This window comes from Lonchura striata, chromosome 8, assembly GCF_050655825.1.
Source record: "Lonchura striata isolate lonStrDom1 chromosome 8, ASM5065582v1, whole genome shotgun sequence".
Lineage (NCBI taxonomy): Eukaryota > Metazoa > Chordata > Aves > Passeriformes > Estrildidae > Lonchura > Lonchura striata.
This window is the reverse complement of record NC_140710.1, coordinates 19,517,881-19,541,104: the sequence shown is the minus strand read 5'-3', so window position 1 is coordinate 19,541,104 and position 23,224 is coordinate 19,517,881. Positions and strand designations below refer to the sequence as shown.

The 23,224-nt window shown below is 37.8% G+C and overlaps 1 protein-coding gene and 1 long non-coding RNA gene across 4 annotated transcripts in view; one reads left to right on the top strand and one right to left on the bottom strand.

Annotated features, from left to right (window-relative positions):
* OLFM3 (olfactomedin 3) overlaps positions 1–11,398 on the top strand; it is a 51,451-nt gene extending 40,053 nt beyond the window's left edge. For all 3 annotated transcript variants that reach the window (XM_021543292.4, XM_085585918.1, XM_085585917.1), the window contains 3 exons: positions 579–798; positions 7,234–7,340; positions 8,644–11,398. In XM_021543292.4, the coding sequence (XP_021398967.1) occupies positions 579–798; positions 7,234–7,340; positions 8,644–9,321 (1,005 nt within the window). In that variant the 3' untranslated portion in view covers positions 9,322–11,398. The remainder of the gene's footprint in view (positions 1–578; positions 799–7,233; positions 7,341–8,643) is intronic.
* Positions 1–23,224, bottom strand: part of LOC116183898 (uncharacterized) — a 300,100-nt gene that overhangs the window by 205,534 nt on the left and 71,342 nt on the right. The window lies entirely within an intron of this gene.

The window sequence follows — 23,224 nt, the reverse complement described above, 5'->3', positions numbered from 1 at the left end:
AAAACAACTTCATACAATTGGTTTAAATTAAATTTAGTAAAGCCCCTATTATTAGTGCTTTTGAAAGAATAATTAAGAAATGAAAGATGGGAAACCAATATAATATAACCAATATTACAGATTAATACAAATTTTCAAAGTATGAGTCTCAAAAAAAATCTGAGAAAAGAGCAGTTTGAGATTTCAAGATGGAGCCTTACTTTCTTCAGTCAATGTTTAAGAATAGGATTGGCAATGCAACAACAACTGCACATGGCAAAATGTTCATCTTCATATTAAAGACACACTTGGGGTGGTTTATATCCCCTGGATGGAAAGTCAGTGGGTTTGGTTCAGATCATTTGAAGATAGCTCTTTATTTTCAATAGAAAGACTGTTGTCTCTTGCATTTCATCTACTGCTTACTACTATTAAGTCTGAGGTGTCTGAGACTTCCACAGTAGACTAATACTAGATCTGTAACTAAAATAATAATTTTCAAACTGTTTTAATGATCAGGCATCAATATTGCATTAAAGGAAATTAGGGGATTGAACTCCTTTAAACATCTCTAATGCACATATGATTGTGTTTAACAGGAGTTGAAAGAAAAGATGGATGAGCTTCTGCCACTGATCCCAGTTCTGGAGCAATACAAAACTGATGCCAAGTTGATCACACAGTTCAAAGAGGAAATTAGGAATCTGTCTACTGTGCTCACTGGGATTCAGGAAGAAATTGGTGCTTATGACTATGAGGAACTACACCAGCGTGTAATCAATTTAGAAACCAGGCTTCGTGACTGCATGAAAAAGCTCAGTAAGTTAACGGGAAGTTTGGTCCCTTGGCTGTGCATTTTTAGTTGTCTCTCTTTAGAAAGATTAAGGTTTGGGGGGAGGGGGTACTTGTTGGTTTCTTTGATGAAAGACTGCATTATATTCAGATCTGTGCTACCCTAATAAAAGACAAGAGTAACTCAACCTAAGGTCAGTTATATCATTCTAAGTACATGACATAATGTAATGCCTTACTGTATACAGAAGGAATTTGATTAAAAATTATAACAGCAAATTCAAAATCTGCAGTTTAAATCACTTGGAGAGTTACAAATATTCTTTCAAAAAAGCTCAGACAGACACTGCTACTAGAGTCATCTTTGGGCTGTCAATGTGAAAAAAAAAAAAGTACTGTAAAGTAGGAATCAGTTTTGAGATGTCCACATCATAACCCTGGCATCTTGCTGTATCACCTGAGAGGCCACTCTGACTGTAATGTCTTTAGCCTGTAATATTAGTGCTAAGGAGATCTCCCATTCTCCAAATAGCATTGCAATCTAACCAAACTCCATATCTAACTGAAAAAGACCAAAGCATAATTTCTGCAGGATGCACAGCAGCAATCCATTGCTCCTGCTGCACCAGGTCAGGCCACCTCCACCTCAGCTGCTCCCATGCTGCCTTTAGAAGTCAAACGTTGAGCATTTTTGAAAATCAGTATTAGCTCAGTATCAGCTACTAAAACTAAGGGCCTGAAGGATCAATATCAAGTGTCAGCCTCAACTTCCATCAGGGTTTAGGCAACCTGCTTTACAAACACAATGCAGTCCTCTCTCTTCCCAGTCTATCCATGCATTTGGAGATTTCCGAATGGATCACTATTGCAACTGGATAACTACAGGAAACAATCCAGCCCCTTCATGAAAAATAAACACTTTACAATTTAACACTAAAGATGAATAAACTTGAAATTCCAAGATTTAGTCCTGAGAACTAAACTACCCAGGATATTAAATATCTTCTTAACTGGATAAGCAGAGCCTCCTTATTTTTGTGATGCAGCAGAATGAAAAAAAATCTAGGTTAAGTTAGCCTCTTAAATAATTTATTTCTTTATTTTATTCTGGAAATAGCACAGTGGTGATGTGCTAAAATACATGAAAGACTTCTTCAAACAGAAATTCCTTATGATCCTATTTTCCCCTCAGTACACACACAAAATAGCACATTACTGCATTGACAGAAGGCAGCCAGGAGAAAACAGCTGTGTTGCAATACTGCAGCAAACAAGAAAATTCCTGTGAATAAACAGTATTTTCTGATAGTGAGTGTTCCAGTAAGTTATTAGATATCAAAAATCATCAGGTTAACAAGTATCTTGTTTTTCTTTGCTTTTACAGCATCTTGTAACAAGAGTTAGTGAAGCAATGAGTGTGAGATATATTCTGTACAACAGAATTACTAGGTGCATTGACATCCTATCTACCCTGAATTCCTGCAACACATTCTAATCTCTTGATGTACCTAATGAAAAAAAAAAACCGAACTATTAAAATTATATACATTATCAGTAGAGAGAAAGTTTTTGTATAAAATAAATTATTAAGCATACCCATTAACAAAAGGGAGTGGACCTTGTCAAGATGTAACACAGATTCATTCATCCTTATTGGCATTATTCCCTGGTCTTAGATGCTTAAATTATTTTTATGGTCCCCTACTAATGGACTGGCTGTTTTTCTGGCCTATCTCTATGTACCTTTTGAAGTACAAACAGCCTCTGTTTGGCTTCCTGTAACTGCTGAGAGCTGGGGCTGCATGCTCAGATCAGAGAGCACAAGGGGAAAGCAGCTTTCCTGCCAGCACCTCTTTGTGGCCACATTGGCCACGCTGGAGATGACCCAGCTCTGCCTGTCCATGCCAGCCTGATAAACAGAAGCCAATGGCCCCAGTGTGCCACAGGATCTGGCTTAAATCTTCACAGATTTTGTTGCACTTCACAATAAAATTTTGTAATCAGTGTATGGAATAACTACACTCTATTCTTCTCCCTAGCAGGTGTTTTTCAGCAGTATAATGCATTATTTATATTGTCCTGGCCACTTAAAAGGGTTCTTCCATCTGCACAGGCAACACTTTCAACACTCATTACAGTACACTAAGCATTATCTTACTCTCACTGAGGTTTAATAATTACCACAACAGTTGTGATGACTGAATTTTGCTCCTTCTCTTTGGAATAAGAGAAAATTCAAGATGAAGCTGCTGGGAAATTAGATGACAAAACTTTTAAAGGGTGCATGCAGTTAAACACATAGGAATAGAGTGCATTTGATTACACAGACCCCAAATTCACATGGAACTAGGCATGTGTGGGTCCTTTGCTGATAGTCCTGTAAGTCATGGGTATTTACAAGAGAATGCAGGTTGCAAAGTACTGCTTGGAACCCTCCTATTCTTGTCATGACATGTTTATGAAGTTGGGTTAAAACTTACATGGGTAGCATTCATAGAATACTCTGACATATAATTAGATATATATCGGATTAAGGTTTACCTGCATCTGATTATAATGTAGACTCTGAACAATATTTTACAGTAACATTTTTTGTTAAAAATTCAAATGTAGAATATTCTATGTATCCAAAGAAGTTCTGTTACATCGGTGGCAGAGGAGCTATTAGTGCAGGCATGAGACTACTGATTGCAGTGGTACTTCTACTTCCAAAGCATCCTTCCCTTTGGGATTTGAAGAACTTTACAAATATCATTTAGTATAAAACTGGGCAATAGAAATATAGATTCTTATCCCTATTTTATAGATGAAGGAACAAGGAGCCCAAAAGTATAAATGAATTTTCTAAATATTACATGGCAAGTCATGGCACTTATGCAGAAAAATCCAGGGACTTCCTCTCAGCAAACCCTAATAACTATATTATAGTGCATCCTGGATTTCATATTTTGCAGGGAATTAGACATACATTCATTAAGAACTAACTCTTCATTCACTCATTTTAGTCCATTGTGACAAATTTTACCGTAAGCAGAAAAGTGCAAGCAGTAAACCACTTGGAATGCATTTGTGCAAGTGCCAAAAAAACCTCACTTCATTTTCCCTTATTTACTACCTACCAAAAAAGAAAGGCCATAATAATGATGCTTACGAGCACATCCAGAGAATGTTGTGGTTTTATTTCCCTTGCCAGTCCTTCTACAAATGATACACTCAGTTGCTCTGTATGGCAGCCACCAATATTCAGTCACATCATAGAGAATGGGACTTTCTCCCCATTTCTAGCTTTTCCAAAAGAGCTCCTCTCCAGCTGCACTATCACAGCCTTCTCCTGGTACTTGCTCACTTTGGAGCTTTCCAGACACATTTTGCCTCATACTTTCATATCCCACAGGCTGTACAGAAGTACATCTATTTTCTCTTCTAATGGTCACTTCATGCTCAACTTCTTCCTTAATATAAATACTGGAAATCATGAACAGACTTGGAAGAGTCCACTGTACAGAATTGTTACAGGAGAGGAATCAAGCCAGAAATATCTTGATTCAACATGTGATGTTTCTTGTACAGGGCAGTTTAGGATCTAAAGACTCTATGATTGGGATTTTCCAGCTACTACAATCAGTTATGGCTAGGACTTGCTAATGTAGAGCAGCTGCTTCTTCCAAATACAAGGAAAAGAGACTGAGAGCTTCTAAAAATCCCACTGCTTTTCTGTGTAACCCCATCTGAACCTCTTAGGGAAGGAAAAAAAAAAAAGCCTAAAGTATCACATTTTCTTAGAGCAACTGAACTTCTTCACAGGTGCTAGTATAGAGATATATTTGACCTAACTTTTTACTAGCATCTGGTCCTTCTATCAGGGAATCAAACTGCTATAAACCAAAACTTTTAATATGTTCTCTTCTGCCAGGAAAAAAAAAATAAAAAGGAAAAAAGCAAGCAGATCTATGGGTTTCTGTTTAATGAGGGCAGGAGGGACAAAAAGTCCTCATGCTTCTTCCGAAGTGCTCTGTTCTGTTATGCCAAAAAGGGAAGCTTTGTCACTTTTTGAGTCAGCCCCCCAGCTATACAGCAGCTCTCCTAGGAATCTTCCATTCTTGATCACTGCATGCTGTCTAGGAATAAAAATTTGATCAGAAACACACCCTGATTCAAACTCCTGATCATTTAGTGGCTGACATACATCATCTCTTTTCACATTAAACAGCATCTCAATACATTTTGAGATTATTCTCTAAAAGCATCTAACTCCTGTGACAGGGATACACAGCTCTTTCACATAGTTTAAATTAAATGAATGCTGAAGAGGTTCATTAATTATTAGCAATGTGTAACTATTAATCAGCAAGCTATACATTCAGGATAAATACAATACAACAGAGAAACCACAGTACTGAGACTTCAGCATACAAATCTCTGAATTGCTCTCTAACCTCCAAAAGCTCCTCACACACAGAGCAGCACCCCAACAGCCCCAGAGCTGTGTGCACAGCCCACAGGGACTCAGACACTGCCTGCTTTTCCCCTGTCCCACTGCAGCTCTGGGGCCTGGAGCTGCTGTGTGCCCATGCTGCTGCCACCATGCCCTGGCACTGCCCAGCGCAGCTGGAGTGTTCATGCACCTGCCGTGCCTCAGGGAGCCCTCACATCTCTGCCAGGGGCTCTTCCATAGGTTTTGCTCATCCAGAAACAAAATTTCACAATTCATTATGAGTCCACTTTTAACTTTTGGATTTCTTTTTTTCATAGAAGAAACAGTGCTTCAGATTCCAAATTCTTTTTATGCTTCCCCACTAATTGCAATACCGTGTTGTAAAGGTACCAGTTAGTAGTAGCATACCTTATAACTCATGCATTCACTGTGTTTTAATTATCCTAGAAACTAAAAGTTCAGGAGTAATTGTTATTCTGATTCCTTTCTGCTTATTAGTTTTCTGATAACTCATTCCAAATCAAGTATTCCAAATTAAAATTCAAATCTTCAGAAGGGTTATCTCATGCCCATTTCTGAAACTATTTACTAACAGACCACCTAAAAATAAAAGCGTTCACCTTGATAGGTTGTAGTCCTCTATCTTTCAAGCTAATAGCAGTTCATGCTGTAGAAAAAGAGCACTCACTACACAATGCTAGCAGCCTACATAAAAAAAAAAAACAGAATAAAAAATTGTGTCCTATCATAAACAAGTATTAAAAAACCTATAAGATTCTTTAAAATGGGAAATTCCAAAAATATCTTCAAAATACTGCAGCCTAAATGGATTGAGATATGTCTCTTAATAATGTCTCTTAATTGATCCAGAAAATAGACAGCCTACCCTGCTCATTGAGGTCACAGCATGCATTCAGTTATTTTCATTTCCGATACATCCGATTTCCCTGGCTGTGAACAGCAACTACCCAAGCAGCTTCTGAGTTTTCACCACAGCATTAACCCCATTCTAAGTGACCCAAATAGGCTGGCATGATACATTCCAGTTACAGAGTATAAAATTCAGACTTGATGTGCCTCTCTATTTTGAGCTGAATAAATTCAATCTCAACACGAGATACTGTTTGTTTTCTACTTCTCAGTATAGCACAACCATGTAGCACAGAGAAGCACATACTTTTAAATTTAAAAAATTGTTTCACTTCTTTTTACATTCTTTTCCTTAAAAACATGCTATTCAACCTAATTCCGTGCACACCACTGTGTGATATTAAATCTTGGTAAACACATGAATTCCACCAGGTGGTTGATGCTAATAGATATCTTATTAATGTCCCCTAAAATATAGATTTTTGAGTAGTTAGGAAGGTCAGCATCTGGGATGGTATCGACTTTCATTATTTCCTCCCAGGCAGCCAAATAGATTAGAAGCCAACCAATACAGCCAAGCCTACTAAATAATTCTCATACTCATTTCTTCAGGCAGCCTCCAGTACAGAAAGAGCCATGTGTGTGCCAGGGGCAGCTGGGCACAAGCTTACAGTACAGCAATGTTGTATGTCCAAGCTCATTTGTGTGTCTGCCCTTCACCACCTTGTTACCCTGGCCAATGGAAAATTGAAACATCCATCAATCCCAGCTTTGTGCTGAACTTTCTGATGGCAAAAGAGGCAGAGTTGAGGAATTATGTCTTCATTTCAATTATTATTAAATGTTCTCCACTCCAGCTCAGAAGATATTTTACCAGTTGTATTTTAGCTTATGCCCAAAGACTATAACTGCTTCAAAAGATGCAAATTAAAAAAATATACACCAATAAAATTTCACATGTATATTTTTGCATATTTATATTACTCTACAATATGGACAAGTTCTTCCTGTGAAGGTGACAATCAATCTTCAACATAAGCCTGAATCCCCTGGAGCCACTATGTAATTTGGAGCATTTGGTCTTGTGCTCTAACTGACATGAAGGAGAGCTATGCATTAATTCATTTGGGTTTTGGTTTTTTTTTTCTTTATTTCAGCATGTGGCAAATTGATGAAAATTACAGGCCCCATTACAGTGAAGATATCTGGAACCCGATTTGGAGCCTGGATGACGGATCCATTGGCATCAGAGAAAAATAACCGAGTATGTTAAGGCACTATCTTTGTGTCCTGGAGTCTTACTTGCTTTATTTTAATCTTTTAAAATATAGTTTCCTCTAGGAAGTTACATTCCTGAGCATGTTTTTCTACTTCAGTCATTTTCACACTCAAACATCTCCAGAGAAAAAGCAACAGTAGTTTTGGAAAAATATCCAAAAACAAAAGTTATCTAAGCACTTTTTGTGCCATTTATTTCAACTTTTTCAGGGTTGACAAATATCTACCAGAACTAACAACCCAATTTTTTTTTTTTATTTATTTCCTAATATGTTTAATTGTGCTTTAAGAACCAGAGTAATCTAAAACATCAACCTTTTTACCCAAGAACAGGACCCATAATGCAGCACAGAATTGGCAGGATTAGGGCCCCATATAGGCTCTAGTCAGATCATTTGCTCTATCATATCCAAGTTATGTTATTGTTTTGTTATTTGAATCTCCAATAGGATCTCAATTTGGCTACAGTTTTGAGAGCATGCTCTCTCCATCAAAGAGCTCTGGAAGTCAAAACACTAGGTTTCATTTGTATGAAACCCACAACATCAATTATTTGTCTCTAGAAATTCCTTTAAGCAAGCACAATATCGCAGAGGTCCAAGCACTGAATGACTATTAACTGTAGTTAGTAACAGTTCCGTTGAGAGTTCACCTGTACAAGTAAGTTGGATTCAGAAATTCAAGAATTCCTCCTGCTTTTGTAACAGGAATGTGGGGAATTTTGCACTTTGATAGCCTGCTGCACAGCTAAAACTTGTTTTTCATTTTCTGCAAGGTGTTCGTGTAGTGGTTTTGGTTGGCCAATTTAAGATTTCTCCAGTTTTAAGATTTCCCAGCCAATGCACCAAAGAGTGTGGCAGGTTTCAGTGGTGGCCAAGCACCAATACACTCACTTCCTGCTGTGAGATAGAATTAGGAGAAATGCAAAGCAGGCTCAAAACTTTAAAAGCGTATAAAGATTTTATTAACAGTAACTAAAAGGAAAAAAAAGTAGTAGGAATCAAACCAAACCCTTCAGAACACTTCTCCTCACCCCACAACCTTTTCTTTCCCACTGACAAGGTAAAGAAATAAAACCTAAAATTTCCAATCAATTTACCTCCTCTAAAATAGTCTTTCTTCAGTTCACTGATAGAGAGAAGTTGCTCTCATTAATGTTAGGGAGACTTCTCCACAAGAGGAAAAAAACACTGACACCAAACCATGACACTCCCTCATGCCCTATATCATGGTCACATAGCATACGCTGTGTTCAAGATGGTCACTCCCAATCTTTGTTTCCTTTCCAGGTCTGGTACATGGATAGTTACACTAACAATAAAATCGTTCGCGAGTACAAATCAATCGCAGACTTCGTCAGTGGGGCCGAATCAAGGACATACAACCTTCCATTCAAATGGGCAGGAACCAACCACGTTGTCTACAACGGCTCCCTCTATTTCAACAAGTACCAGAGCAACATCATCATCAAGTACAGCTTCGACACGGGGCGGGTGCTGGCACAGCGTAGCCTGGAGTACGCCGGCTTCCACAATGTCTACCCTTACACCTGGGGTGGCTTCTCCGATATCGACCTGATGGCAGATGAAATCGGGCTGTGGGCTGTGTATGCCACCAACCAGAATGCAGGCAACATTGTCATCAGCCAGCTGAACCAGGATACGCTGGAGGTGCTGAAGAGCTGGAGCACGGGCTACCCAAAGAGAAGTGCTGGAGAATCCTTCATGATCTGTGGCACCTTGTATGTCACTAACTCGCACTTAACAGGAGCCAAGGTCTACTATTCCTACTCCACAAAAACCTCCACTTATGAGTACACAGACATTCCTTTCCATAATCAGTATTTTCATATATCCATGCTTGACTACAATGCGAGAGATAGAGCTCTCTATGCCTGGAATAATGGACATCAAGTCCTGTTTAATGTCACCCTTTTCCACATCATTAAAACTGAGGATGACACATAATTTTATTTCCCTTACCTCCCTCAAAGCAGTCTCATTTGTGATTAACTCTTAAAGCATCCATCTCTCTCAGTTCCTTTTAATTTACATTTCTTTCTTCATTAAACAAAAGCAACATTTTCTACTATGTAATGCATCTCAAATATGGCTGAACCTGTCAAAAATGACCTGTCAGAAATAAAAAGCATCTTAACTCATGATTCTGCAAGGTCTGTCAAGACCTTGTCTTGAAAAGCACTAAGGAGTATTTAAATGGCTAAAGACAGTTTTTAAAAGATTATGATCTGCCTTATTTTAGAGTCAGAGACTAATGGTGGCTTAAATGCATGAATGTCTTTTTTTACCTCATTTTTTTGTTTTAATATATTGCTTAACTTCAGGAAACATTTCAGTAGTGTCAGACACATATTGCACATTGTATTTTTTTATTTATTCCAAAAGAAAGATTTAGTAGGAATTTAATTTTCTTAGACAAGGCGTATGATTCATTTTGCCATCATCCAATTTCAGATGTGGTGCTGTACAGTATGTTTTTAAATCTCTTGCAAACATTTTATCAACAGTATGTATTTCTACCATTGTAACCACCATTGTGCAATTGTATCTCTTCACTTATGTGAAAGTAAACTAAGTACTATTTTTTATAAAATATATTGAAGCTTAATTGCAATTCTGGCTATGAGTCAATTGAAAGTGGTAAAAATCTGATAAAAGGTTGTTATTTCTGAGAAAGACCAGTAGCTTCTCAGATGCATGATTTCTATTCTCAGCTTTGCTTCCTAGATCCCTTCTTCAACAGCGCTGCTTACTAGCACATTTGCAACTTTGAAGCTTCATACCAGCTTTACAATTGTTTGCTCTGCCCGGTTTTTATCTCCTGCTGCTGGCTTCTCTCTGTCTTTTTCTCCTACTTTCTTCCCTTCCACCATTTGACTGCCCTCGTTTATGCTTATCCCTGCTGTGAATTTTACAAGCCAGAAGCTGGAAGGGGCTGGTGCCCACCAGCTGAGAGTGGGAGTGCATCCCGTGCTTGTGCTGCTCTGGGGCACTGCAGAGCAGTGGTAAAAGCCAAGCTGCTCTCCATCTGCCCATCTTCTTATTCATTATAGGAGAACATTGATCTGTTGACAAAACTCTTCTCTGGGATAACAGTAATCACAGAAATACACCAGGGAAGCTGCAAAGCCCAGATGATCAGTGTGGCCCCTGTTATTCACCATAATTCTTGTTAGGGAACAACGTCAAGGCCAAGCTCTTGCAAAGAGGTTTGGGGCTTGCTGGCAGTAGAATTGCTACACACAAATTGATGCCTTCGAGAAACCAATATTTCTGAAAGCTGTGTGGGTTGCTGTACTGTCTCATTAGAAACTGGGGGGCAGGGAGAGGTGTGCATAATTGAGAAAAATTGAATGAGGTGCCATGTGTCTCTTTTGGCAAAAATAGAAAGAAAGTAACATTAAGCACTAGTAATCAGACTTTTTTAATAGCTGGGCTCTAATATAATGGTAAAAGACAGGTATCTGAAAAACTCTATGAAAGTTGTGTTCCTCACACTATATGAGCTTCTATTTTTATATCCATTGAAATTGAAAAGCCAGATACTTTTTTTGCTGGTTCTTCTAATGTACCAGCTGAGACCACCTGAAAGTCTCATTAATGTTTTCATTATTATAAATATATGCGTCTATATATGTTTACAAGTATGCTTTATAATACAAGCCCATGTGAAGCGCAACAAATTGCCTTATTTTTCATACCAGTTTCAAAACAAAAAAAATGCTAATAAGTTTTTTAAAATTGACAAAGGAGGCAATAAACCAAAAACAAGCAACAAATTACATAACAACATGACCAGAGAAAAGTTACTTTCTTGCTCCCCACTCCTGCTCTCCTGTCTAGATGAAATGGTAGCTGTTATCCCATACAATCAGTTACACAGAATTTAGACAGACTGGTTCAGCTAAATAGCCAAATTAAATCACTTCCCTCCTGTAACTGACTTTCCTGTATTGACAATGAAACCTCCTCTGTGACATGTGAAAATGTATATAACTACTCATTAAAAAGGTATTTTATGTCATACAGGGATGTTTTATGAAAATGGAGTATGTTCAGATTTTTATCAAAACCCCTAAAACAAACCTCAACCTTTCCCCTGTACAGAGTAACTTCAACAAGATAGTTTTTTCAACTAGTATAGCATTTTTAAAAACATTAATTTCTCAATCTAATGACTAAACTTTTTTCTTCTGTATCATCATAAACTAGAAGAATAGTCACGATCACTTTATCTGAAAACAATGATTACTACCATATTTACTCATAAGAATTTCATGCTGTGTTATTAGCATACATACAGTAGTACAGGTTGATAACAGTTCTTACAGTAAGATTACTCTCACCTGATTTCAATACCATTTACAGGGTAACACAGACCCAACAGTCAAAGGAAAGAAAGAAACACTACTACAGCATCTAGAGATGGATGGAAAAGAGGGGTAGGAAAATCACCTTTGTAAGGTGGTTTGTTGAACCAAGATAAATCCTGCCCTTCTAAATTAGTAACAAGGTAAATATTGGATTCCAATATTTAAACAAGAAATAACAGCTTCCATACAATCAATGCAAAACATGGGAAGGCATTATCAAGTAACACAGAACAGGATTCCTAAATTTCACCAAGCTGTACTAGCAGCAGAGAGGGATACAGACAACCCCTAATCTACTCCAGGAATACAAATTGCCAATCCTCCAGGCATCCTGGCCTGAGGGAGCCTAAGGAAGGTGAACAATGCACACCACAAAGCCCACAGCACTCCCTGGAATGGACTAACTACTCCCCAGGACAAAATGGGCAGAACAAACCTTCCCAGAGAAAGCTTCCTGCACAGTAATGATCTTCTATAGTCCCTTCTGGCCATTTGTGCCAGCGAGTAGCTACCAAGCCACCTGCTACAAAGGCTGTGCAGCCTGCCCTGTTTGTCACAGTGTGCCCAGCAGACCCCTGGAAGGGTGATGTGGAACCTCCCCAGCACTGTAATCACTGCTAACAAAAGATGGGATGCAATTCAAAAAATTAAAAGAAAATAGCTGAGTAAGGTGGATTGATACAAGGCTTTAATCACAGATTGCTTATATCTAAGAATCCTCCTTTTCAGACAAGCCCAGGGACACTAGCTGTCACTCAGCCCAGCAGGCTGGATCCACAGCAAAGGCTGTTTGTTTCAAAGCACAGCCTAAACAAACCTGTTACCTGGTAATTTGTCATAATTAATTGCTTAGAAAATGCTGGAGTAGAGATGAACAGACCATTCACAGCAAATTACTCATCCAGTAAATTGTATCCTGTTCCAGTTCAAGAATTGCCAGGGAGCAATCTTGATACATACTGATGTTTGTGCCAGTGAAAACAATTTTTGGAAATCATTTGAATAAGCACCTCTTCCTGTAAATCACCTTAACATTCCCTGCTGTGAATCTTGTATCCTTGACAGGAAGAAGGCAATGCTAGGCATTTGGGTATCTTTTCCTCAAAAGGCAAATGAGGGCTGCAGATCTTTGGGGCAGAACTGCATCACAGGCTGCTGTGCTGACAAGCTCCCCACACCACTGATTCCCAGGAGAGCAACTCCTGCACCAACAACAGTGTCACAACTGCACCCCCCTCCAGAAGCTCACACTCAAATGGACTCAAGCATGCAAACTACCTCCCACAGATCATAAAAAGCCAAATCCTGAAACTCACTTCCCCCACCAGAAATAGAAAATTCACTGAGAAGAAAAATCACATTTTCTTAGAATCAGAAGTTCCTACTCAACTCACATGCTTCTTTGCTAGCTGAGCATCAGCAGAAGAGCCTCTGGACTTTTTCTGTATCTCTACTGCTTCAGAACATTCAATTAAAGTAATTACATTGCAGAAACATTTCAGCAGTCCAAGTGAAACAAAGCTTCCTCAGGATTTTGTTTCAAAAAATGGCAGAGTTTTCAACACAGCTCACTATAAATGAATACAATATTTAGATCAGCTGCATTCTGACACCACCTCTGCATCCACTGTACAGGAGTACCATTTTCCCTAAAAACTGTGTGACTGATATACCATGGCAGCACAGGAAAGTGTATGAAGACCCATACAAAGGGCAGTTTACAACTCAGATTTGACATCTCAAAGCTATTTTACCGTGACTTTTGTACACAAGTTTGAATTCTTATTTACACAGTTCTTATAGTGAACATGAACAGGAAGAGCCCACTGGGTCAGACATACCAATATTTCCCTCACATATTATCAGCCACATACCCAAACCACTCCAGCTTATTTTTCTTTGCATTTTCCCTTCTTTTGTTGGTTCTAATCATCTTGATCTTCACTTAAAACTGCCCCAAACCCTCTCATCTTGTAGTATGTTTAATAATGTTCAGATAGAACTCAAACTGCATAGAAGATTGATAGTACAGCAAGTTTCATCTGGAGAAAGTATAAATTTATTTTTCCAGTTATGTAAAATTTAGCTCTAGCATGCCCATAAAACTGCCTACAAGCAATACTGATTGTATATCATGGATTGCTCCACAGAAATAATTTAAAACAGATTCAAGATAACTTTCTTCCCTTTTATTAATTTTAAAGGAAATATTTTGTTTCATATCTGCCATGGCAAGAAATTCCTTGTAATTAAATTCATCATTGGCCCCAGCAGGTTTAGACATCCGTTTCTCCTTTCTGGAGGGCAGCAGCACTTCCAAGTCCAGGAAATCAGACCTCACGGGAACCGAGCGTGCACACTGTCAAAGGCCCTCACGCCTTTCGAGTTAAGCTCCAAGTCTGTCACAGAATGCAAACAGACCATTTATTTAGGCTTCCCTCAGCTCAGTAAATTTGGCTTGCTGTCACCTCGAAGGACATCCCGGCTTGCTGGTGGCCCAGGACTGTCACGTCAGTGCAGCAGTGGGACAGACAGGTGCCCTGGGGAGGTGAGGGGCGCAGGAGAGCTGTGGATGCTCACTGCCTCCCCGGCAGCCGCCCGCTCCCGGGGAAGAGCCCACAGCACCTGCCACTCCTGCAGCAGCCACCCCTCGGGACTGCAGCTTATCTACAGACACTCATTCAGACATCTCCCACCCCAGGAAAGAAAGGACATTTGTACAAAGCCCATTGCCAAGGCTGAGCACATTGGACACAGAAGTGCTCAGCTTAAGCTCAGCAGAGTTTCTTGGCTCACCAGCAGTTAATGTTAGATTTTTCAGTTCTCATTATCTCACTTGTGCTGAAACAAATATGTGTGTCCAAAAGTTCAGTTCCCACATTCTTACAGTGACTGTTAAAGCTTTGCCTGTTCTGGTTTTGGCCTAGTAAGGAGGCCTGTGTTCATTGGCAAAGTGGCTGGTTAATTCACAGTCATGGTATGCCTGCCATGGGTGACTCCTTCCAGTAATTTCTGAGGAAGAAAATGTCACTTTGTATGGAGTTACTTTGGTCCCTGCATGGAAGAGTCTAAAGGCTGCTCCCATACCAGGCAGTGTCAGGGATGGGCATTTCCTTAGGCACAGAAGGAGCAGTGGGTCCCTTCCTAAACACATTTTAGGCTCCTATATCTCTAGCCTAGATCTCCTCACAGCACAAACCTCATCAAAGTATTTACAAAAGCAGTCCTGCTCACCAGACCAAATGAGGGAGGAAAACATGACAATTTTTATATGCTTTGACACTTATTTGGGAGATTCACAGGCTTTATCCTGGCCCTGTGCCCAGGAATGAATTACACTCTAAAATACTAAACTGCACTCTTACGGCAAATGCTAAAATGCTGTTATTCTAATAGCAACTCAATATCGTGATAGAGAGCAGGAAAATGGCACACAGCAGAGCTCCTAATCTGAAAGACAATAACACTGTAAAATATAACATATTAAAAAAATTATCCCAATTAGTGTTTCCCAATATATGCTCTAGCTTAATAACACTCATAGCTTTTCAACAGAATATACCAGATACCAGTTCAGTTGCTTTTACTGGTATACTGAATAATAATATGCATTACATGACTAGGCAATTATGGAATTGAATATGTATGTACCATCTAAAAATTAATACTTGTGTCATTCAACAGACTCACAAAAAATTTTAAAATCCTATAATTATGAGCATTGAACACTGCTTATTTGCCAATTAAATTAGAACAAGAAAACACATTTAAATAGAAATGTTTTATGCCACATTGTAGGATGATATTCCTATTAAAGATAAAAATTAGAAATCAGTGTATATAGTGCATCAAATACATATGGATGAAAGAGCTATGTAAATTTCAGTTTTGTGTTTTCCTTTCCAAACTGCACTTAAAAAAGCACAAAAACTATTTTGCAAATAATACAGACAAATGCAGATGTAAATACAGACACGTGACTATACCTGGGTTGTGCATGATATTTACAGCCATGCCTGGAGAGAATATAGCATGTCTGGGCAAGAGAACACCCTGACTGAAGCAATAACAGCCAAAAAACAATCCAGTATGCAACGTAAGAAAACTACTCCCCTGTTAGCCAGACTTGCCAAGATGAAGATATTTCTTCTACCTGGAACAAAATTAGTCATGCCCTGCAGAGGCTGCAGCCAGCCAGAGAGACTGGGACAGCCACAGCCCCCAGTGTCCAGGCAGCTGCCACACCATGCAGCGAAAACAGCAACATATTCACCCTGTGGAAACTGTAAAGCTGTCAGTAGATAGTCCTGAGAAACCCTAATGTTCCACATAATGGTCACCTGAATAATCAAAGGAACCTTTGTAACAAAGTTAAGCAGACTGTACAATGTGACAGGATTTGTAAGAAAACAATCTTCCTCTGAACAGCTTCTAAGTTGTTTGCCAAAGCTTTGTGCCACTGTCTAGCTAGTACACTTGGTGGCACAGCCTCAAGAACATTTTGTCCATGATTGCCATCTGACCACCCAGGAATTAGGGAAGAAAGACTAAGGTGACTTATTAGATTTATTACAGAAATTCTGATAAATAAGCAGACAGCTACAGCAAGTCTAGAAATGCTAATTAGGGTTTTTTACAACTTTTTTTCTGATTTGTATTTTTTTTGAATGCCTTAGTCATCTGCTATTAAATAGGGATTCCTCTGGCCTGCCAAATAACCCATTTTAAATAGTATACACTTATATATATTGAAATAGAAATTGGCCCCATTGTCATGCCTAGATATCTCTCCTGTGTGAATGCACCTATCAATATTAACAGCTAAATTATCTTTCACTGACACCACTGGGCCCAGTCCTGTAAAATTTCAGAGCCCTTTTATAAAGTGTTTCATTGAGTTACGGAAAAGGGTCTTTGGTATTTCAGGTAATTAATCAGATATCTCTTCAGCAAATACTCTTCTGTTTCCCTTCTACATAAACAATGCTGTCTATGAACTTTAAAAGAGGCATTAAGAAACCATATCTGAAAATATTTTTTATATCAATAAGAGTTGTAAGAGAACTGACTGAATTATCTGTGTACCCAGTGATGCTGAGGATGTGTGAACAGTGGGAAGTTTCACCTCCATTCTTCTTCAATCAATCTCAAACTATTGGACTCAACAAAGAACCAATACTGGAGTCAATTTTGGAGAAGTGTAATGGCCTGTGAAATATGAAAGGTCAGATTAGATAATGCATTATTCAGTATAGATTTACACTTTGTATGAATCTCCGGCAGATTTAGATCTAAATCGTTTATCAGCACTTTTGGGTGCATTCTTCCATTCAGATTTATTAGGAGTGAATAAACACACAGCAGTGCTTCAAGAAACATAAAAAGGTCAACATTTAAAGATTGTCTCATTGACTGGGACTTTCCTGCCCTTATGGAAATTACTGGTCTAGAAAGTCACATGGAAGTTATGAGTAACCCTTTGTGAGTTTTTGCTTCAAAAAGTTAGATAATGCTAAACAATGGTTACTTTGGGCTGTCTTTTGGCAATATACATGAGATAACCAGTATTTAACCAATTTTAACAACTGTCATTAACATAAAAATTAGACTGGGAGCCTATTGGATAAGTGATTTACTTGTAAATATTGTGGAATGATTTCTGGTTTTCTCAATGACTCTTACAGATTTGCCAAGAATCAGGACTAATCACAAATTTTTCAAGAGTATAGTTCTACACTTCATTTCAGACTAGTAAATCCAGTTAAAGAGCTTCCCTCTTTTCACCTCCTGTCTGTTTCCAACTTGCTGCTACTACTCACAGCCTGTTTGAGCTGATACAACTGTGTGGGGTGCTGTGTAATTGACAAATTGAATAATCTAGCATTCAATATGACAAAAAAAACCAAAAATGGCAGGGGGGAACATAGAACATAGACAGCTAGATAGATATTGCCATATAGACACAAAAACAGCCATAAGTGTCTCATGCCCTATAAACCTGTCACTCAGTGATTTGGTTTACAAATTCAATTAAGTCAAACAGAAAAGAAAGATTTTGGGACACGATTACAATATTGGATTATAGGTTCTTCCAGGCCTCTATCTTGACTATAGTAAAGTTAACATGGCATGTGGAATATAAATGTTAAAGCAAGAGCGCCAATAGTGGGATACAATAAATGGACTTTCTTTTTTCAGAGAAATTTAAGAAAACTGCCTTTAAAATAATTTTTTTAAAGGATGTTACAATAGCTAGATGATACTTGCTAATAAAAGCTATCTTTCCTAACCACCACCTTTTATTTTAGAAATATATAGGAGTGAGTTAGACACCTCCATATTCCCATTTAATTTTATCATCAAAGACAGAAACCAAATAATTTTGTTTGGTTTTTTTATCCTTGAAGATGCAATAGTCCAATGACAATATTTCCATTGTCTACTCAGATTCCAAGGCACTACATTAAAATGCTATGGGTAGAAATATTTCTAAGATAATGTATGAAGACACTAGCATCACCTTTCTGCTTTTGTGTTTTTTTGGGGTTTGTTTTGTTTTGTTGTGATATCTGAGCCTTCTTCTTTCTAAAATAGCTATCACTTCTTCAGGAAGTATTTTATTGAATAAATGATCCAGGCCCATCCATCTAATTTCAGCAGAAAAGGCTGAAATAAATAACTTTCACACTATATTACAAAATTACATGGGCTGTAATTTAGCAAATAACCATGAATTTATACAAAACATCTATATGAAAAAGTCACTTTATTAGACAATTTTCTGGCTCAGTAAACCATCTTCAAGACTCTCCAAACCTGTGCTAAGTTACCAATTGTTGCTGTGTCACTGACTCATGACAGGCAGCTTTTACTGCATTAATATGCTAAAGATTCTTCCATTATTTCCATTTTACAGAACCCATTCATCAGTATCACTTACAAGAATACTGAGATGCTATGCTAGCATTCAGCTACAATTTCCAGAGGTACTAAATAGCTTTTCTCTCATTAATAATTCATTACAGAAGCTGAGGTTGCCAGACCATATCAGTCATGTGTTCACAACCACTGAGGCCAAGGCCTCAATGTTCTACCAGCTTCACAACTACCTTGTGGAAACAAAAACCTGTATAAATAGTCAGTTTTCCAACTAAATTTCTATCTGTGCTGTCACACCAGGTTTGAGAGCTGTGTCAAACCTGTCACTCCTGGAGAGGGGAAGACATTCTCAGGATAACAACTACACATCTTATGGAGGGGGCTCAGACTGTAAGAGGAGGAGTGCCCAGCTGGTGCTAGTTACTTCATCCCTCTTTATCATCAACCACTTGTGGGAAATTTCATTCTTTTTTTACTATTTTGGGATATATCAAGCATAAACTAAAAGACTGTATTAAATGTAGACAATAACAAGAACAGGCAATTCAAATTCTTAAAAGAAATTATCCCATGATTTAATTTCACGAGTTTAGTATCAGCTTTTATAAAGGTCTACATTTAAATACAATAATACTTCGATGGGACTTACTTTTTCTGCTTGAGAGCTGGATCTCTAGTTTATATAATTTAAAGTAGCTAAGTGCTTATAAAACATATTTGGGAAAGAAAATTCCCACTAGAGCTTGCATATTAAGTTAAGCTTTTCTACTGAGAATATTATTAAATCCCACTAAACCCTATTTCCATTCAGTCATCAGCAGCTCTGGGCATAAATACATAGAAAGAATTCTATAAGGGATTATGTTTGTGAAAGAGTATCAGCCAGCATTCTTGACTTGTTCCTTAGCAACAAAATAATGATAATTCCTAAAAAAAATTGTTTTAATTTCCCTAAACCAAGAAGTTACTGATAATTCCATTTTAAATCACTTAAGTACTTTTAAGAACCTTAGAAAGACTCCTAGAGATGAGCACTTTTCTTGCTTTTACTTGCATAATGGCCAGGAATATCAAATAAGGGATTATATCAGATCTGCCCCCAGATATTCTGAAAATTAAAGATGTCATTAAACATATAGAATAATGTATGAAAAAAACTTTTATATTTGTTTAATAGAGCGTGAACTTCTCCAACAGGGAGAGAAATTTCTTCTGAAACACTTTAGACAGGTGGAGAAAGAAGATGTAAATTGTAAAACACTCCAATAATTTGTTCTAGAGAGAAAATATTTGGTTTGGTGCTAGTTTTTCTTCTAAGTATACTTCAGCATCCTTAGAAAGTGTTCAATTCATTACCAATAGCAAAACAGAATTTTCTTTTGAATAATGCCCTGGTGATGGCTACACAAGCACCTTTGCTGCATGAGTAAAGACAAGCACATAGAGCCAAATGTATTTCCTGTTTCCAGAAACTGCAGGTTAAGAAAACCTCTGTGGATGCACATTTAACCAGTCTAGTGTAAGTCTTCAGCTTTCTGAAGAATTTCTTTATGGCATTTTCTACACTGATTTTCCCATTATTAAATTTTATATTTTACATTTTCAATGTACCATTGGAGCTTCATTTTGATAGCTGATACTACATCTTTTCCTACATTCTATAGCAGTTCCAAATACTCTTTGTGTATGGCCATATTTAGATTCAAACAAACTGTCCCAGTGTCTTCACACTGGCTAGCAGCAAGTATTTCAATTCATGTTTGGGGACCCTTTAGGAGGCTTTAATGGCTGTATTGATAAGACAGAAATAGTGGATTTTTGCTTTTGTGGAATTCATGTGACACATGACTGAAAGTTACAATGCAAAAGAGTACAGGAACACCATGTAAAATAATAAATCAGATCGTTCAAGCAGCATAAAAGCATCAAACCTGAATTGAAGCCAATGTTATTTGTTTAGCCCAGATAACAAGTCAATGTGTCATTGGAGTTAAGACCCTGAAGGAAAGGGAGGTTTTGGCTCTAAAACACTAAATGAGAAAGAGATGCGTCTGTGTGTGTGACTTCAAGAGCAGCCCTCACCATCTTTTGCTTGTCTTGTAATGTTCTAGGGGCACCTGGATTTAAAACAATTCCTTCAGCAGTTTCCAACTTCACACTACTAAAAACCAGAAGTCTACAGACTACTTCAGAGTTCCATACCTTGGCTATCACTGATCATGAGAATAAATCAGACAAGTAGATTAAACATGCACTCTAATATCAATTATATTCATAAAATAAAAGTGCAGTGAATGTTAACTAACACTGAAGCCCATTCATTCACTTCAATGCATCGCAAAATCATCAGTTATTATTACTTTAATAAATCTCATTTACCCTACAAGGTGTCTGGTTAATGAAATAACTTCATCAAAATATATAGTTAAACTGTAGTTGCCTGAATCTAGATTTAATTTTCCAGTGCTTTAGCTCAGACAAATGTTTTTAATCCTGCACTCCTAAAGCTGTGGCATTTTTCTATTCTGACCTTTATCTGGCATGCATGATGGATAGACACTGCATTGGCAGTACAACCATACATAAATTTCAACTGCCACAGCAGGAAGAAAAAACAGTGTGTTAAGAGTAGTCAGAAAAGACTGCCAAGTACTGTATTCTTTTCCCTTCTTTGAACTAGAAGACCCTGTAGCTGAATGCACTTAAAATACCTGTCTTTCTCTAAGAGATGACATAGAAAATACTTTGAAAATCAAAGGATCACAATTTTTTTTATCTTCGGAAAAACAACAGGTAAATTTACAGTATCAATATGAGTAGAGACACAAACTATTCTTTTTTCTTTTTTCCTCCAAGAAATACTAAATATGATTGAAAAATGTGTTAGTTTGCTACATAATATGTGGCATAAGACAACATCTATTGTTCAAATTGCAAGGAGAAATATTTAGCGGCATTTCTATTAATTCATTTTTATTTATCCACAACAAGTAAAAACAAAGTAAAAAAAAACCAATATAATAAATCCAGAATCAGTGTTTCCTGTAACAATCCATTTCTAATTAAGGAGACTTTCCTGCATTCCAAACTGCAAGAACTAATTTGGCTTTTTGCACCTGCATAGTGTCTTTCCTGCATTTCTGTGCTTTGATACAGAGTGGCAACAGAATCTCAGGCAGTTTCAAATTCACTTCTGGAAAACAGCAAGGGAAGAATGGGTATCTAGTTTAGCTGTGGATCAAGGAGTGCTTTGCAATCATGTCCTTGTACAGCAAAGGACACTAGGCACGTCACCCTCTGTCCTTTCTTCCCTCATGACCCCAGGCTACTCCAAGTGCTGTTGTTTTTCCCAGACCTGTGGTTAACCTCCCCAGGACAGGACTCCTCACACACTCTGAGCAGCAGAGTACACGTGTGGTGAACATTACACCCTGGAACTCCCATGCCATTGCAGAGAGAAAAGGGATAAGAGGATGAAAAAAGACAAAATAAATGCTGCCTTCAATTGCCATTTATAGAAGCTGAAGGGTACAAAAGGCAAACCAGATTAGCTAAAGGAATGAAAAACAGACAGCACATGCATGTGCCACACCATCCCTCCCCCCAGAGACACAGCCTCTCACTCCTCCTGTCCCATCAACACAGCAGGCCATACTCAGTTTTGTCTCACTCTCTCTCTCCACTTATTTCAGGAGATCAATAAAGCCATTAAAGACTCTTTGTTCCATACTTCCCTGCAGCTAAACATTGGTTTACAGTCACCAGAGAAGCTCTGTCAGCTTCTGTGCACGTCTCTGGTTCTACATGATAAGAGCACTTTTTATAGATAGTGAAAGGTTTAGTTATGCCTCATCAAACACTGTGGAGTTGTTGGCAGTCTCTGTGAAACACAGCACATTGTTAAGCATAGATTTAAAAAAACAAGTGGCAAAATTGGGAAATGCCTACCTGTTTTCCAGGGATTTTAACTGTATTTACATTTCACAGCTGTGGCTGTAGAGAATGTACGTACTTACTAACTTTTGGGATATACTGAACAGATCATCTTTTGTCCACAGAAACTCATCTGTGGAAATAGTCACAGCTTATTGTAATTATATACCACTTACCTAAGTTTTCTTGCAGTAAATAGAAATTATTAAAGTTATATCTCATAAGTCAATGCAAATGCTGCCCCTGAGCAGACAGTGGCAAGAAAATTGCTTTGTTATTTTTCTAATAAAATAAAAAAAAACAAACACATAATTTTCTGATTTCCTTACTGAGAAAGGAGAATAGATTTCATTCTTACTCTCAATTTTCCTGCTACATTTTATATAATATTTCAAATTCACAGCATCTCAAATGCGCATTTCACATGTGTAGATATATGCTTATTGAGGCATAGACTGAAATGAATATCTAGGTTTTAAAAAAAGTAATTAAGCATTACAAAAGCTTAATATTCATCCACTCAATGTCTGAAAGATAACAGAAAAGCAGTTCATGCCAAATTAACAAAAAATTCAATTCTGTCCCACCCCCATCAGCATTTAGTTAAAAAGGGAGAGTTCAAAATACTCTTTGGATATTCTTGGCTGATATCTATTGCCTGCTTC